This window comes from Rhipicephalus microplus, chromosome X (genome assembly GCF_043290135.1).
Source record: "Rhipicephalus microplus isolate Deutch F79 chromosome X, USDA_Rmic, whole genome shotgun sequence".
NCBI lineage: Eukaryota > Metazoa > Arthropoda > Arachnida > Ixodida > Ixodidae > Rhipicephalus > Rhipicephalus microplus.
Genome location: NC_134710.1, coordinates 206,092,964 through 206,111,277, shown reverse-complemented (window position 1 = coordinate 206,111,277; position 18,314 = coordinate 206,092,964). Strand labels below are relative to the sequence as shown.

Sequence of the window (18,314 nt, the reverse complement as noted above, 5' to 3'; positions counted from 1 at the left end):
ATTTTCAACCGACGCACCACGGATATCCACCGCTGCGACATTTCCCACCATCCTTCCACCATCGTCCATGGAAGCAGCTTCATTAATTCATTGATTAATTGATTGATTGATTGACTGGTAGATTTTTATGTGCGATTTATCGTCCCAAAACCACCATGCGATTATGAGAGACGCCGTAGTGGAGGGCTTCAGATATTGCGATCACCTGGGGTTCTTTAACGTGTGCCTAGATCTGAACACACGGGCCTACGGCATTTTTGCCTCCATCGGAAATGCAGCCGCCGCAGCCGGGATTCGATCCTGCGAACTGCGGGTCAGCAGCCGAGTACCTTAGCCACTAGACCACAGCGGCGGGGCGTACGTCTACTGCCTGAGCGTGAGTAATGCATAATGTATAGACATTGTTTACACATAGTGCCGTGGCGACAATTGCCACTGCGTTTCAGACGGGGTTAATAAACGGCTCTTTTTCTTTTTGTTTTCTATCTTTCTCCTCCAACCATATGTCCCGAGGATAACCTTATAGGGGAAGACTGGATACAGTTGTGCACAGATATTGTCGAAGTGATGAGCTACATCGCAAAAAGTCAACATGAGTCGAGAGACCTTTTCTTCTCTCTCTCTCTCTCTCTCTCACACACACACACACACACACACACACATCCTGACATCAGTAATTAACTTTTATTCTTTTCTCGAGGCACATCCGCTTAGAATGCTTAAAAGAAACAAATATGTCTGTGCATCGAAGGACAAACGTATTTGCAGCATTATTGCAACTAGTAGAGCAGTTTGCAAATACAGCCCCGCAGTGGTGGTCTAATGGCTAAGGTACTCGTCTGCTGACCCGCGGGTCGCGGGTTCGAATCCCGGCTGCGGCGGCTGCATTTCCGATGGAGGCGGAAACGGTGTAGGCCCGTGTGCTCAGATTTAAGCGCACGTTGAAGAACCCCAGGTGGTCAAAATTTCCGGAGCCCTCCAGTACGGCGTCTCTCATAATAATATAGTGGTTTTGGGACGTTAAACCCCACATATCATCATCAGTTTGAAAGCAGACATTTTTCAAGTTGACTATGCCAGCTTCAAATTTCTTCTAAACTATAAGGTGCCTTCCAAAGCCTCGTGTTCCTGTTTGTGAATTACAGTTTGTACCCCGTATTGATTTACAGTGCGATTCATAAGCTGTAGACTTTTTCTGTTAAAAAGAAATCTGTGTTCTCTTATCATCAGCCATGCATTCAGCCACTCATTTTAGGGAGTAGGGGGCGGTCGTTTGTTGTAAAACCAGAAGGGGTCCCTGCTCTTTTGTTTTTTTTTTGTAGTTATTATCATTGTATCATCACAAGAACCCCATCCCAGCTGATCAGAGCATCAATACTGTTCGATTGTACTAGCAGTGGTCATGCTCATTTGTCCTAACCGGTGATAGGTGCTCGATAGGCGCTAGATTGAGGGGGGGGGGCGATAACTCCAACGCCACCCTTCTGGGTTGTCCACTGCTTGTCATGGAAGTATATTCCGCCTTTATTGGCACTTAATTAGCAGAATCGCGTAATCTACCATCCACGCATACGTATGAGCCATTCAGTCGCCATCGATCGCACCACTGGTCTTCCGAGATTTTTGGCTGCGTACCCGAAGGTATAACCTACAAGTACGGTTTTGAGGAGAAACAAGTACCCCTCAAGTACCTTCTGAAGGCACTACTTAGCGACTGACTTCACCTGATTCATAACGACATCTCACTGGTGAGGCTAACACACCGGAGGAAAAATCAAGAGCTGCAAGGCCGACTGGCATACACGGCGTGATGTAATTGCTCATCCACGGCTGCACATTTGGAGGATACACATGACGTAACAAGACAACTAAAAAGAAAAGAAGGTTATATTACTAATCGCGCCTATGCAGCAGCGCATATACACTCGTTACGCCGCAAAACGACAGAAAGAAGAAAACAGGTCTGGTCGTTAACGCAGTCGGTTCTCTGGAGCCCGAAACGCCTTTTCGTTCTTGCACGCGGCACTGTCATCACCGACGGGGGCCATCGCGCGAGAACTCGGGAGGCAATTCATTTCAAGGACTCGCTGAAGCAGCCACCACTTACATGATATTTACCCTCGCGAAAGACGCAGGAGCAATCTCTCGCTAAACAGATTGATTAAAATTTCAGTGACTCTGTCTCCGAAGTATTTCTTGGTATATGACAAGTTGCAAGAGTTCGAAGAAACGATGTATCATTATCATCAGCCTTACTATACGCCCTCTACGGCGCAGAAACCTCTCCCATGTCTTTCCAACGCGGTCATGTGCTGCTGAATTCGCGTTATCAGCGCAAAGTTGTTAATCTCACATGCCTACCCAACTTTGTATCTACATCGCGCGTTTACCTTTCCTTGAAATGCACTTGGTTACTCATAATCACTGACCCGTTGCGTGGGTCTAGTGGCTAAGGTACTCGGCTGCTGACCCGCAGGTCGCGGGTTCGAATTCCGGCTGTGGCGGCTGCATTTCCGATGGAGCCGGAAATGTTCTAGGCCCGTGTGCTCAGATTTGGGTGCACGTTAATGAACCCCAGGTGGTCAAAATTTCCGGAGCCCTCCACTACGGCGTCGCTCATAATCATATCGTGGTTTTGGGACGTTAAACCCCACATATCAATACTGAGAATCACCAGCGTAGCTCCTCGAATGTAACGCGAGTTTTTATTATTTCCAGATCTTTGCTACCTGAAGCCCACACTCGCGTGACAATTTAAGCTGCCCAAAAAGGGCAGTGACGCACACAATTCTTTCATCCTTGTTTTGTTCGCTTCTTCCAGCATGGATTATTCATCCTTCACCCCTCGCGTTGAAATCATGGTTGGGTTAGAAATGAGCAAATACGGCGGTATCGTGCCTTCTCGCTTCGTTCCCTGTTCATGTCTATTTCTTCTTCTTGATTTCAAATAAATTTCTCTCTCACTCCTCCATTCCTAACTTTTCGGTCTCCTCTTCCCCAGTGCAGCGTAGCCAACCAGATATTTTCCTCTTAACATCCCTGCCTTTCCGCATCACATCTCTCTCTCTCTCTCGTTAACACATGTTTGTTCCGTGGCCAAATCTGCTCTCTTGTCCCTCGAGAATGCACCTATCATTTTTCTTCACAATGCTCACTGCGTCGTCTTCACTGTAAGTTGAATACTCCTCCTATAGGTCCGGGCGTAGTTTACGTGCACAAAGATTTGCATAATTTGATTGTGAAATTTGCGTTTAAGTAAAACAAAAATAAAATACCTGTTAGACAGCTCAAATGCTGTCTTCGTGCGGCCATTCTTACGCGGTATTTGTAGAATTGCTTCAAAAGTGAAGTTACAAATCATCTCCATCTATAGCCCTAGCAAATGAAATGCTTACTGTAAATTTAATATAAGTATTTGAGCTGAATTTGTTCAAACGTTATAACAAGAGAATTGTCTTTTCGCTTGACGGGTATAAAGCGAAAAAGTGTGCGTAAGCGAGCTAACCGGTATAAAAGCCAGTCATTTTTTAAACAGCATTAAAATTACGCAGAACAGAGAAGACACAAAGACGGCCCATAAGCTGGGCCTCTGCATACCGTGAGCCGTAGCCAGGGGCCTAACCAGAAATTTATTTCGGTGAGGTTGTGACCACCCTTTATGTATTTTTTATTGAAGTAGAAAATAAACGAAGAAGTTGTTGTCCCCTTTACTTGGCGACAGCTACCCCTTTTTGATTTGATTGTTAGAAATAAATAATAGAAAGAAAAAAACAAAATAGCATATATACATATATACAATCCTACATAGGTGCGTGCAAAAGTTCTGATATGGGCAGAACAAACACAGCCGCCATGATCACTTTTAACTATAGCCTGCTCAGTAGTGGTCACAAATGTTTGTTTTCCGAAAAAGGATCACAGCACCTTCATTGCTTTGCCATTTATTTTAGATGGCCATGGGCCTAGTAATTCATCGAACGCAAATGGTCGCTTGGGATCCTTCGTGTCGAGTTTCTATTCGAGTCGCTTTCGGTATGTGTCGTGTTTCGGACCGTCGAGAGAGAGTAGATCGATGTCTTCGTCGTTGTGGCCCCCTTTATGTTCATGCGTGTGTTTAGAAGTGTGCGTGTATGTATATATACCCATAATGTAAAACTTCCGGAGAGATTGGGGAGTCAACCCCCCAACCCACCCCATCTGGCTCACCAAATGAGCACAGGTTGTAATTATTGAGGGAAGAGCACGACGCGCGTGGGTTAAACGAAATTGGATTCATCGCATGATGACAAGAATCGCAAACTATGCGCATTAGTGCAGACGCTACATAAAAAGACACGTGCCGCTGGGTACTGTATCGTGATGATATGCAACAGCATTTGCTTTAAAAAAAGTACTACGATATTTAAACGTCAACATACAGCTGGATATAGAGCAAACATTTCATATTTCAGAAATGCCAGACAAGAGTGACTTGATTTCATGAGTAACGTTTTAAAAAATTATACATATTTTTAGTCCTAAAATAAGCGTGATTTTTTTTTTACTTCGCGAACCCTACTTCTTGGACAAAATGAAAATGTATACTAGTTTTGGGTTGCGCTTATTGAATACACAGGCACAGTGAAGCACATAAACACAATTTATATTTACATCACCACGCCACACAATGAGCGCAATCCATAACCAGACAAAATCTCAACTTTTGTTTCTTTCGTACTATTAGGTAAAATTATTGGGCAACTACAGCGCAGCGAGTTATTTCTCTATTGCTGCTACGCACAACGCTTATTATAAGCTGTCAACTATGTGATTTTCCTGTTTGGAGTTGGTATATAGATTAAACGACTGCGGCGTTGGCGTCGCTCAAACTTAGCCGATGCACATCGACCAACTGAACATGAATCTATTTATTATTTCATTCGCAGATACCCAACGGCGTGCCCACACCGACGACGAAGGTCGCAGGACGGTGTGGAGGAACGACACAGACGCTGCACAAGCGGTACGGACAGCGACGACCGTTTTTGAATGCAGCTATTTTTTTCGTCCATCGCCGACGTTGAACGGCAGCCGTGCATGCAAATTACGAGAAACTTCTCGGGCGTGCGGGGACACTCACAACAAACGCTTCTACCTATTTCTGTTATGTTTTTTTTGTGTGGTTGCATAATGATCATCGATGGCGCGCACCCAGGAGACGGCGCAATGCCATACGTGACGCCTGCGCCTGAAACGCCAACGGAAACAGCGTCAGGTCGGAAGGTCGCCGGTGCTTGTGTCTCTAAGCCTCGCCCCCCTTCCTCGTCGCCGACGGGTCGCCGCTGCAGCAGCCGGCGACAGGCACGACCAACGCAAGCGACCAGTTTTCCTGGAACGAGTCCGCTGCAGCGACACCGGCACTTCGGCGCGCTGCCGTCAAGAAGGCGCCTAATCAAATGGGAGTAAGGTAGCCTCGACGACTGGCGGTGGAGAAACGCGAAGCCTTGAAGCGGCCGGAGGGATTCGAGCGATTGCGAAAAACCACACTCGAGAGTTTTTCAGCAAACGGTGCGCGGATTAGGACACCACGAGGCATGCTATTGTGCCTTACCAGAGCCGCTTCTGCGCGGTTTCTTGTACTGCGTGACTTCCATGCACCGAATTGGAATCAAAGGATCTTCCGTTGCTCTACTCATTTTCATGCAGGCAGCGCTTTTCTGTGTTTTTTGTTTTGTTTTTAGCAAGACGGTATAAATGTTAAAGAAAGAGTCTGCCTGTTCCGAGAGGACGCCGCATGCGTTTACGGCTGTAGACAGCAAAAGATAGCATGGACTGGTTTTCCCGGTAGGCGCCAGAGATTACGCGCAGTGCCTTTCGTTCTTTTTTTGTGTCGCTGTCTTAGGCTTGCCGGTTTTGATTAGATGGCTGGTAAACGAAGTAAATCTCATCAGACATTCAAAAGTATAACGTCGCTATATATAGCATGATCAGGCCGGCACTTCCTCTTCGCGAGTGCACGGGATCCAGATAGCCATTACGAGGACAAAGTTGTCGCTAATGGCTTCGTGCCTGGGGCCTTGAGAGTTTTTTCAGGTAACCAATTTAGCGGATCCCCGTTACTGTGTGAAGATGATGCAGACGGAATCGACGCGCTGCTGTGGTCGTGCAAGTGATCAAGCATAGAGCTTTTTTTTTTTTGCCATAAAATGATCTTTTCAAAGCTGCTTACAAAAACCACAAGCGTCTCTGGTGATATTTTCTTTATAACTACCCCGTGCAAGCACGCTTCTGACAGAGCTCAGTTAAAACTAACTTTTAATCCGGTCGTAGGTATCACACTGGGGAAATGTAGTTACCTGGCAACCCCGCCTCTGCCCATTGCTGCATCACCCTTTAGCAAGTGTCGTTTATTGATCCCTGTTGAATCACGTTGAATCGTTTCGCTACTGCCACTGGTTTAATATCGTACTATAGGCCGTTATTGTTTTCGCGTTTCTACAGCCGTCTTCATAGGCATGCGCACAGGGAGGGGGGACGCCCCCAAATCATCTGAAGGGGTAAGTGAATTCTTCCCCGCACCTTCACTCAGTCGGATCTTTCACGCCGTTTTTATGCACACTGTTATAGCTACGCATGTATTCGACTGTAATGGCAACCAAGGATGTTTCATTCGAAGAACTGTGCACTTTGCACCTTTACTCCGGAAAATCGAGGACCATTGGGAGGGCTGTAGGAGAAACTTCTTTTTGTTTACTTCAGTTTTTGTTTTCATAGTTTCATCTTAGAAGGACTGGTAATTGGGCAAGTTGGTATGAATTCCTACCACTGAAACGGCGCCTCAAGGTAGGAGGAATGCACACGAGATGAGCACGAATGCGTACGTTTTCGGTCAATTTTTTGTGTGCATTCGTCTTACATTGTACCGCCGTCTCACTAGTATGAATTGTTTAATCTATTGCGGAGCTCGTTTTCTTCCGGACTCGACCAACGGCAGGGAGGGAGGGTTGCGATGAATCTTGGCCTTCGCTAGTGGATGACCCTGTGCCCGCATACACGACTGCCTCAAACTAAAAATACGAACAAAATTTGTCAAAATCTCTTCAGAGAAATTTTCGTTAATGTAAATAAAAAAAATCAGTCTAATGGCGCAAAAGCAGCTTCATCATCTAGACCACAGCGTTATTTCACTGAGCTTCATGACGTGAAAAAAATTATAGCTAATGGAAGAAGTTTCTAGTGGAGGGGGGGGGTGTATAATGGCGACAAACAATAATCATGACCCTTGTTGTGATCGCTGCTGGCCTGTAGTTGTTTACTACAAGCCCTAGTATCACCTGTTACGCCAGTTCATAATCAAGATTGCTCGATTTTAGGAAGAAAAGTGATGCATTGGGACACGCTGCCCAAAAATAAGTTTTTTTTTATTGTCAATAAGCGACTGTATCACTAACACTTGCGCAGAAACAGTCATTAGCTATGATGAAGTTGGGTGGATCTTGAGAAAGCAGCTTATCAGATTTATGAAAGAACACCTACAACTACCGCAAGTTTTGTCGGATCAAATATAGGCCCTTAGGTGCGGCAATGTAACCTTATCATGCATTACGTATATCGACATTAACATCGGATAAAAGTTCTCATCTGCTTTCCACGGAAGGACAGCTTTGTGATTTGGGTCATGCACATCTGAACCGGGCACCAGTCAGCACACTACACGGCGCAGCGTAAACAGCGGAGTCACATTACATAAAGTTTTACTGGTGTATGTCTTCCGATATTTCTACGAGCACACTTTGTCTACTTCAGTGGACTAAACGCAAGCTCACCGAAAGAAAAGCGTACCGGTTATACAGACAAAACCACGGGTAGCTTGAAAAGATAACATATATATATATATATATATATATATATATATATATATATATATATATATATATATATATATATATATATATATATATATATATATATATATATATATGTTAATGAGATAGAGGACAAACCAAGAAAAAATTATGTCGGAACTGAATGCATACTTTCACGAATTGAAATTTGAGCGGATCTACTGTCTCTGCCTCTGAAAAGACTGCACCGATTAAACGTTGACTTGTTTCAGTACCAGCAATGTTATTGCTCTAATATATCCCATTTTCGCTCAAACTATCGCTCCAGAGTAGCAGGATGTAACTGAAGCTAACGTTTCAGCAATGGAGCCTGACGAGGACAACTCCCTTTATAGAAACGTTGGCTTCAGTGGCACCGCGTTCTCGATCACTTTTCACCCTTCAAACCTTAATATCTTTTGTTTGAATTTCTGTACACGTTATCCATTAGTGTAGTGTACATGACGCAGCCATTTTCCCTTGCTGAAATCGGCACAGTTTAAATTTGCTCTCGAGTTTCTGGGCCCCACTTGAAAATGCCCTACACACCATATAGAGGCCCAAAGTGTATATACTGAAACGTACCCGGCATCTGAGTCCATCACAAAGGCAGTGGTGGCCTTAGATCTTGAAGCACTACTGGCACGCGTTTTTCGTAGGGAATTAATAGTTGATAGAGTCTTAAGCATGGCTGATTCGTTCTTCACGAAGTATGGTCGGCAAGGCTGTGCAAGTGTATATAGCTGGCGCTACATTCCACTGTAGATTACTTCCTCAGACAAGGCACCCACGATGATGGTGATCGTGGGAACACGTATCAAGAAGTGAACTTAAAAGTAAAACCTTACCACATAAAATAACACTGATACCGTAACCGCTTAACTTCTGCGCAGCTAGGCTATTTTACAGAAATAATAAGATCATTTGAATGAGCAGCCTTGCTAATTTTGGCATAACTTATCACGTAATGATTTTTAGGCTGTTGACCTTGCACCTGCTTTACTGCATAAAAACTATCTATCTGAAGCCCATGAATAAAAAAAACGTTTCTCTCGCCAGATGCTGCGAAGGAGGAATTACATGTCCAAATTTAAAAACCAACATTCAGTATTCCATAAAAACAGGTTTACCAGCTATACCCCAGAATACAGCCACGAAGCCAGAAGAAAAAACAGAATTTGTATAAAAAAACAACAGCCATTACTTGGGTCTTCGTAAAGTTCATCTCTGCACATAGAACGCCCTATCAGTAGTTCCATATTCAACGGTTATTTATGCTGGCTCAAGTAATTGGAAGGTGACCTTACAATTGCTGTGGTGTGTATATATGCAAATGTGGGGAACGCTTTTAGAGCTAAGCGGCAATGACTAACTCAAGTGTCATGCAGATTGGGTTTCGATCACTTTAAGGTTTATATTCCACCACATGAGAAGTCGACCATTGTGGACGTCGTCTAAAGCATCGGGTGGTCAGACTGCACGTCCACAATGGTGAGCATCAAGCTGCAGCGAAGCTGAGAAAATAAATTAAAAAAAATATTTGGGCGCCATTGCCCTGGTGAACATAGCAATTGTTTACATAATCAGTAGAGAAAGCACAAGTTCGCTTATAACGAATTTCATTGGAGCGACAAAACCCATAAGGGTGATTATTCAACTTACAAGCCTACATTTACGTGTAAACTTCGAGCCAGCCACAAGCTTATGAACGAAAACGTTCACGGGTCACAGAAGTCAGCATTACAAAATAAGTGGTCGAATTCAGCTATTTCCATCATAATGCAATGACCGTCCCAGTCAGCACAATTTCGTTTGCTGTCACAGTTGGCCGACGCCCCTTCTGACGAGCCAGCGGCACTGAACATACGTTCAAAATTTAGGTGTCCTTTGGTACACAACTTTCAATCAGTAGTGGTAATTGACGGGCTTCGCAGATTTGCGTGCTGCCATGAACTGGAGCTCACTGATGTGTTATCTGCGTCTCGCTTTACAAATGCGCGCGGTCCAGGAATGGTCCGCGTGGGTTGCAAAGAAGGGACGGCCACCCGACCAATCCGGGTACATGGCCAAGAATGTGCGTCCCGCAGCCCGCGGCTTCTGAGGCGCTCGCACACCTGCCGTTGATCCGGGACTCACCTGACTGCAGCATCGAAGCCAGCACGCATCCGAGCAGAGCCAACGCGCCCGACGCGGTCTTCATCGTGTTGTCTTTCACCGGTTCTCCAGGCGCGGGATAGAGCGGGATAGAGCGCGTGTTTCGAGGCAACGCACGGGGGTGGGGGCACACTGAGCACGACGACGACCAGCCGTATCCTTGCGAGGTGGTCGCCTGGGCCGCGGCTGCCGCCTGATCAGCCAACGGCACCGCAGTTCCACCGAGTCCTCATGGCACTGCGCCAAGCCGGGAACATTGGCTCATCGGCGAAGCACCACGACAAAGAAGGCCGCCCAAGTTAGCTGGCCGGCCGAACGCACCTTCCACGCACTCTGGCTCGTCGTCGGACGCTGTAATTTGGCGGAGGAAGCTCTCTCCTCTCCTCCTGGGTCACGTCTTGGAGACTCCGCCTTCGAGCGCACTGGCTCGACGGGATGCCAGCCCGGCAGGCTCGCTCTCTCGTCTCATCCCCCCCCCCCTCTCGTATGGCAGCAGCCGGCGGGTGAGGGGCCCTTCTTGGAAGCGCGCCACCTACCTGCCGGATTCCTCCTGCCGCCGCCGCCGCCTCGTGGTCCCGGCTCAGTGCCCGTTCAGCGCTCTGCCTCTTGCGCGCACTTTTGCCACACCCAGCAGTCAGCTCTACAGGTTTGCCTTACAGGTGCACAGTGCTAGAAAGTGTTCTCCTGCCACTCTAACGCACCTGCTTAAATCCAGAATGGAGAAAAATAGTGCGCCTGAGCATGCAAGCGGTGCTTCCCCAGTACTCGAAGAAACCGAAATCACTTCAATGACAAGAGCAAAAGAAAGTGAGGGCATTCCATCAGGCATATTGTCGGCACACGTTCTGGAGTGACTCGAAGCATTGAGTAACCGCACGAGGCAGCGTCCAAATCCGTTAACATCTCTGTTATGCCGCCCAAAAGACTGGATTGATTAGAAAACGGACTGAGTCATCGAAACCATAACTATCTCTGTCAACTGGTAACCGTTTCTGAGTTCGTCCGAGATCTTTGTTACAGGGACAAACTAATAAATACAGATACTTCTTGCGTGTTGCATGCAATTTTGGAAAACCTAATTAGTCACCGCTATAGTTCTACCAGTTCCTTGCAGACTTCTAGAGGCCATCGTTGTTATGCCTGAACACGCATGCGCTGACACTGTCTTCACCTAAAACTGTGCCTGACTGTGCCTTTACTTCGCTATATATCTGGTACGCCGATCATAGCTTCAAGGCGCATCAGTCTATGCACAACTATAGAGCGGCTGCCATTACAGTTTTGCTCCACACTTACAGAAGGCAACATCACAGCCTCTTTATACAACACCATACACGTCAGTGGCACCCGGTTGTTCTATGTAAAAATGTTACGCTGAGAAGAATTTAGTGCAATAGTATTGCTTCCGCTTTAGTCAACCGGCGCCCTGAGTTTTTCGAAACAATCCAGGCATGTGGATCACACTATCACTGCACACGTTGCTGCAAATTGTGGAACTCTTGCGAGACAACACGCATTTATTTAGCAGCTTTTAAAGTATAATATACATGTATGATAGTTGCTGGGGTTTTACGTCCCAAAAGTACGATATGATTTCGAGGCATGCTATAGCGTGGGACATTGTATTTAAACCATCTGTTTTTTTTTCTTTAATGTGCGCCTAAATCGAACACATGTGTGTTAATTACATTTCACATCCAATAAAAGTTGGCTGCAGTGACCGGAAATAACACCTGAACCATCGAGTTTAGTAACGCGACAACCTCGCACTAAGGTACCTTTGCGTGTAGCTTTCACAGTGGGTTGCCTACAATAGAATTACATTACATTTGCACCACCCGATTTCTCTAGTACACTGATATGAATCCTATACTAAAGGCACAAACTTGCTAAAGTGACAAACTTGACGTCATCAAAAAAAATCACAGCATGTCCTCAGAATGAACGATGATGAATGTGGCAAAGCATCCGTCCGTCCATGTGTTCATCTGTCCGTGGGTCCGTCCGTTGGTCCATCCAGACATCCATCCAAACGTCAATCCTCGCGTCCATCCGTGCTTCCTTTCGTCCATCCATGCTTCTGTCCCTCCGTCCATACGTCCGTCCATGCTTCCGTCCGTCCTATTGCACACACTTCTATTTGACCAATGCCATATATAGGAAACGAGACAATAAGTGGTAATGAGACAGCACCATTCATTAAACTGTTAAGTAGATACTGCTGGTTACACCAGACGCAGGGTAAGGTTAGACTAAGAGGAGCTTCGCCCCTAAAAAAAAATCACAGCATATCCACGGAGTGAATGAAGATAAGTGAAGTGAAGCGTCCGTCCGTCTGTCTGATAACTGCCTGTTATGCCTGACGCAGGACAAGGTTAGAATTAGAGAAGCTTCGCCCCTAAAAAAACTATTTTCAGCCAAGTTATCGCCTGCTCCGCGGCTGTGAGCGCCGCCAGAGTTTATGGGGTACTGGCCTCTGTTCAGGCGTGGACCTGGTCTGCAAACCACCGGAACCGATAAAGTTATCTTTCTCTCTCTCTCTCGGAGGCTTAGCTACGAGCGAAGTCAACACTATGAAGTAGTTCGGTAACGACTTGATTTCCTCGAGCAACACGCGGAGCCCACTCGTGAGCCAAGGACACGCTTTCCAAACAATAAGATGCAGCATTTCTCAAAGTACCACGAAACCCGAGAGATTTACTACACCTGATAATAACTCATCCCTGTTGATTGAGTGATATGTGGGGTTTAACGTCCCAAAACCGTCATATGATTATGAGAGACGCCGTAGAGGAGGGCTCCGGAAATTTCGACCACCTGGGGTTCTTTAACGTGCACCCAAATGTGAGCACACGGGCCTACAACATTTCCGCCTCCATCGGAAATGCAGCCTCCGCAGCCGGGATTCGATCCCGCGACCTGCGGGTCAGCAGCCTAGTACCTTAACCACTAGACCACCACGGTGGGGCATCTTTATTGCAGTTGACCTGAGAAACGGTTTGATGAAGTGCTTTCCGCTTGCCACCCCTGCACTAAATGATAGAATGTGCTTGGCCCTCTGGATATCGGCGGGCTCGGGAAAAACGCAGCGCCGCGTATCACAATCTTGCCGTTCGGGCAACTGGTCACTTGTGGCAATCTTTTCCCGTTGATACTGTACCTTTGAACCAAACTTGAAATGTTATGTTTATATTTTTCAATTATTTTAACTAAGACGTTATTTGAATTTCAGCACATATTCAAGAAAATAACATTTAGGAGTTCATTGCCAAAAAGTCTGCCCTCTTACAATGACTAATGACCTTTCGTTCGTGCACAGGGTGATTAACTTCATGCTGAATAATAAAGCAGATGGACCAATAATCACTTAATCCAGGCAAGAATCATACGCGATTAACCACATCAGGGAAGGTAGCTAAAGGCTTAGTATATTACTCTCGCCAAAAAAAAATCGGATTGGTTAAGTTATAATTTGCTGAAAAATGAAACTCATGGCACAAGCTTACAGATTCTGAAAATCCACTAGACGACTTGTTTTTAAGTGAGCACATATAGGCGATCCCTCAAAGATTGGGAACTGGAAGTCGCATAGTTAAAATTTGTAGGAATTTTGCAATAATCTGAGTGAATGAGTCGTGTTTATAGACACAGAATCATCCAAGACAAAAAGAAAAGTGAATGGCGATAGCAACATAAAATAATTCACGATGTTGATGCGCGCGAACACACAAATAAGTTCCAAGGAACGTGCGAAAGGCACTGCATTCGAGTAGCAGATATGTTCGGAATAGTGATAAAAATTCCTGTTTGTGAATTTTCTCGGCCAGATTGATAGATGCTGAAGAACATGTTACATTCTTATATTTTATTGCGACTTATATCTGGGAACAACCACGTTTTTATGAGCGCTACTATGCCAGCCTTACATGTATATATAATGCAGCACAAGCTAGTTTTTTTTTTCTAATATCTGAGGTTTTCCGTGCCAAAATCATGATATGGTTGCGAGGTGCACCGTAGTGGAGGGCTCCGGGAAGTTCGACCACTTGGTATGGATTAAAGAGCGCCTAAATCTAAGTACACCTCCAGCATTTCGCTTCCATCTAAATGCGACCACCGTGGCTGGGACCAAACCAGCGTCTTTCGGGTCAGCAGCCAAGTATTGTATATAAACATGCACTGCATTACCATGCATGGTGGGAAAGTCGGTTCTTTTGCTCATAGCATGGCACACATTTCCGAAAAGAAATATTTTGTTCAAATAGAACTGCTAGGAACGTCTTTCCACGCGCCGACATCTTCGCAAAAGCAGGGGGCGTGTAGCTCAGCGGAAGGAGTAGCAGCGTTGTCTGCGTTTCTATCCGCATCTACTTCACATACCCTTCCATATGAGAGGGAAAAAGGAATAATACTTATTCTTGATAAATGGCTCCGAGCGAGCAGAGAGCAGCTGGGCCCTTCGATTTTCAAACTCGTGCATTTTTTTTTTTACTTGGAGTGCTCGTGGCGTCGCAGAAATTCTCGAAGAGCTGAACACCTTCATTTTACAGTCTTACCTCGAGAACGAAGCCGTAACATGGTGGACTTGTCAGGAACGAATTTCCACAACCTGTGTGACTCGTTGAACGGTATCCTCAGGCAGCTGCGTGTTAAGCGCAGAATACATAGCCTCACGAATTTATTTCCGGATTCATACCCAGTTTCAACTTGCTTGCACTTGAAACCACAAAAAGTTGTCGGCCTTGAACAGCAATCAAACTCGTCGAGTCGTCTCGCGAGGTTGCTTCCTTCTAGTTCTGAACGGGCGTGTTCCGCGTAGACTATCTGAAATTCAGACAGCTTTTGAGTAACAGCCAGCTTTCGCTCATTAGTTAGGCTTGATTTGTTGCTCGAGATTTATTTATATTTATTTCACCTTACCTGACAGAGCACTTTCACATTATCTTTGTGAATTAAGGACTTGATGTTTTGAGAAATGTCATCATATCTTTGTTGGAATTGCAAGGGTCTTCGTTCAGACCTATAAATAAGTTCAACATCGCGGCCTAACAACAGAACCTTCGTAGCATGCACACATTCATGCACGCTGCCCCACCACGGTGGTCTAGTGGCTAAGGTACTCGGCTGCGGACCCGCAGGTCGCGGGATCGAATCCCTGCTGTAGCGGCTGCATTTCCGATAGAGTCGGAAATGTTGTAGGCCCGTGTACTCACATTTGGGTGCAAAGAACCCCGGGTGGTCAAAATTTCCGCCGCCCTCCACTGCGGCGTCTCTCATAATCATATGGTGGTTTTTGGACGTTAAACCCGCCAAATCAATCAATCACATTCATGCACGCTCCTCAAAGCTCTGGAGAATGGGAAGAGCACCAAGGTGACAACTTAAAATATACGAAGACTGGAAAGGGCTGACCTGTAGGAATATGCAGGAAAACATTGTATGCGCCTGCATGGTAGCCACTCTCCCCTGCCCACTGGTGGAATCACATGGCAGGTCTTGAAATAAAGGCTACTGGAAACACAATGTCCGGGCCAAAAATACCATCGCAGGCCTTAAGGTAAGTAGAACAGGCACGTAGGCTTGGAATTCCGCCGCTGGAAAATATCTGATCGTTCAGAGATGAACCGGGCAAGCGCAGTCGTATACTGAATGGTCTAGAACTGTTAGACAGGAAGGTGATAAGCCCAAGCCAGCTGACCATAACACCTGCAAATAAAAGGAAAAAAAGAAGGGGGGGGGCATTGGAGGCGTCTGCATAACTCATTCGGTAGGTACTACATGCCTGTTGTGACACTTGGCTAATGCAGCTCAACGTGTGAAGTCATCTCTTTCAACACTGAACTTGTAATACTAAAGTTTTGGAAAAAGATATGGACAATCTCCTCGAAGTTGAACCCTGAGGAGATGCGTAGTAGCAGCGGTGCGCACGGCGTTGACCCGGTTGAAACGGGCGTCGTCGCGGGTACTGGAAGAACGGTTTGAAGCGAAGCTTGGTGAAGCTTTTACAAGGCTTTTACTCGAGTAAACGTTTGTTTGAAAAGCAAAAACACGGGAGGTGGGACGCGTTGAAGACGCTTGCGCTCGGCTTCCTTGGCTCGCGTGTCTTTGGTGTCACCCGCGCACCGTCTGTATTCTCGAACGTGATTGGTGCTCTTGACTAACACATCGTCGGTGTCGCTGGTCTTCAACTGCCAACGCTTGCGTTCGGCTTCTCTTGCTCGCACCTCCTCAGTGTGGACGTGGCCCTTCGCGAACGCGATTGATTTTGGTACCCCTCGCAACGCCGGCTACAGCGGAGCCGGGAAAGGTAAGCTCACACAAGCGAGAAGCATGCCGCGACGGCGTCGCCCGTCGGCGAAATCGCACGGCAAGCAGCGGCGCGCTGCCCAATTGTGGGGGCCGTGAGATTCTCGAGGTGCGCGCAGAGCACGCAACCACCGACTCGCAGCTTCTTGTCGTCGACAGATGGAGAGAGGTGACACGGGTGAGATGATGCCCACATGAGGAGTGGTGGTAAAAATAGTTCAGTGAAGAAGGAAAAAAAGACGCTTATTTCTGCAGCCCTGAAGGTAGCAAAGTGCAGCATCTTGTGGTAGGGATAGAGGGAGAAAAAGATAGGAAAGGATGGCTAGATAGAGCTTACAGCAGTTGAAGGCTACGCCTGAGGCTGGAGGTGTCCAAAGGTGAAGGCAAGAGGTTCACATGAGACTGATGGTTAGTGGAGTCTGATCAGACAACTGGAATCCATTAACTCCAGAAAGCTGATGAGGGCAGCAACATAAGGGCGTGCCGGGAGGAGCAGTTCACTGGTGGTGGTGCGAGGGATGCCGTAGCGTCTGCAGGTGGATGTGACTGTAGCTCGTTCTTGAGACAAGACTAGGCAGGAGCACAGCAGATAGTCCACAGTTTCAACATCTCCACACCTACTGCAGGAAGGCGAAGAGATGCGACCTTTGGCATGTAGTCTGGCAGCTGTCCACACGGAGCCTGTGTGGTGTTAGGGAAAAGTGGAGCAGTCCCGGCGTTAGAGACCTCCCTTTGGAAGGAGCTTGGGTGGTCGGTTGGCCGCCACTCTGGCATCTTGATGAACGGCAGTCAGCAGCATCTTGAGTCTCGGTCTGGTGTAGTACGATGCTACTACTGCACTGGTGAATGGACTGCTGGGTGATGGGCTTCCCTCGGATGGGTGTGAGGAGTGGGCTCGAGCACTGCGAGTGGTGGAGAGGGTAAAGTGAGTGAGAGCTGACACGCGGCGAGTTAGCGGCAGGTGAGGGAGAGAGACGTCACCGCAAACTGCTAGGAGGGTGTGAGCTACTTGGCACCACTCCCACACCTGTGGTGAGAAGAGTGGTGCGGCCGGAGGAACAGTGTTACACAGGCTAGCAAAAGAGCTGCTTCGCATCTAAAACGTTTTCTTAGGCTACTTCGTACATAATTTCTCAGGGAAAGATTTCTTCAGCGCATATAAACACATGGACAGACAAAGAGCACGAGACTGAAGCTAACTTCACACCAGGTTTGCTGGGGAGTTCCAGCGGGCGCGCCCTTCAAGTGAGCGAACAAGCAGCTTGGCCGGTAAAAAAAGGACGCGTGTGCACAATGCGCACTCTTGAGCTTCGTCAGCTGTCATCAGAAGGCGCCGACGCGCTGTTTGCCAAGTGCTCTCGTGGTCTTTATTATTTTGACCGCCACTGTTCATAAGTGACAGTGGTCCTGGTTTTGATCATGGTCAAGGGCTAAAAACTCCCGGAGCACATATTTTACAGCTGCCCAACATACGCGCATGAAAAACAGACTAATTTTCTCCACCGAACAATATCGTAATAGGTCCTTAATCGTTGAGGTTGTGCTGGGCCCTTGGCCTGACGCCAACAGTACAACTATGGTCGTAAAAGCGGTCACATCCTTCCAACATGCAACTGTGTTGGATGCGTGACTATAGAAAATTTAACCTGTCCTTCATAGAAGGTCACTTTGCTATTAAAAAGTGTTACTGAAGGCATGCTAATGCATGCCTTCTTTTCCTATCCTATCTAGTGCTAAGAATTGCACTAGATATGATAAAAACGAAGATAGTAGAGGCTTACTATATTTTAAAGACCGGTGACAGGTGCATTAGCGTGCCTTCGGTAACTCTTGAATAATGAAGTGACCTTATCAGAGGGGCAGGTTTGATGTTCATTTCGTTAGGTTTTGTGCACTAATCTTTTAACTTAGCTTGTCGTGTTTTTACATTCCTGTGTTATTGACACCCTGTGTACCTTTAAGTCTTGTTGCCGTTATTTCTTGTAGCACTTT

General features: G+C 46.5%; 1 protein-coding gene across 1 annotated transcript in view; it reads right to left on the bottom strand.

Moving 5' to 3' along the window:
• The window catches only part of Cad96Ca (tyrosine kinase receptor Cad96Ca), a 91,194-nt gene extending 80,950 nt beyond the window's left edge, over positions 1-10,244 (bottom strand). The window contains exon 1 of the mRNA XM_037435788.2: positions 9,999-10,244. Within this exon, the coding sequence (XP_037291685.1) occupies positions 9,999-10,062 (64 nt within the window). The 5' untranslated portion in view covers positions 10,063-10,244. The remainder of the gene's footprint in view (positions 1-9,998) is intronic.
• Between the last annotated feature and the right edge of the window lie 8,070 nt (positions 10,245-18,314).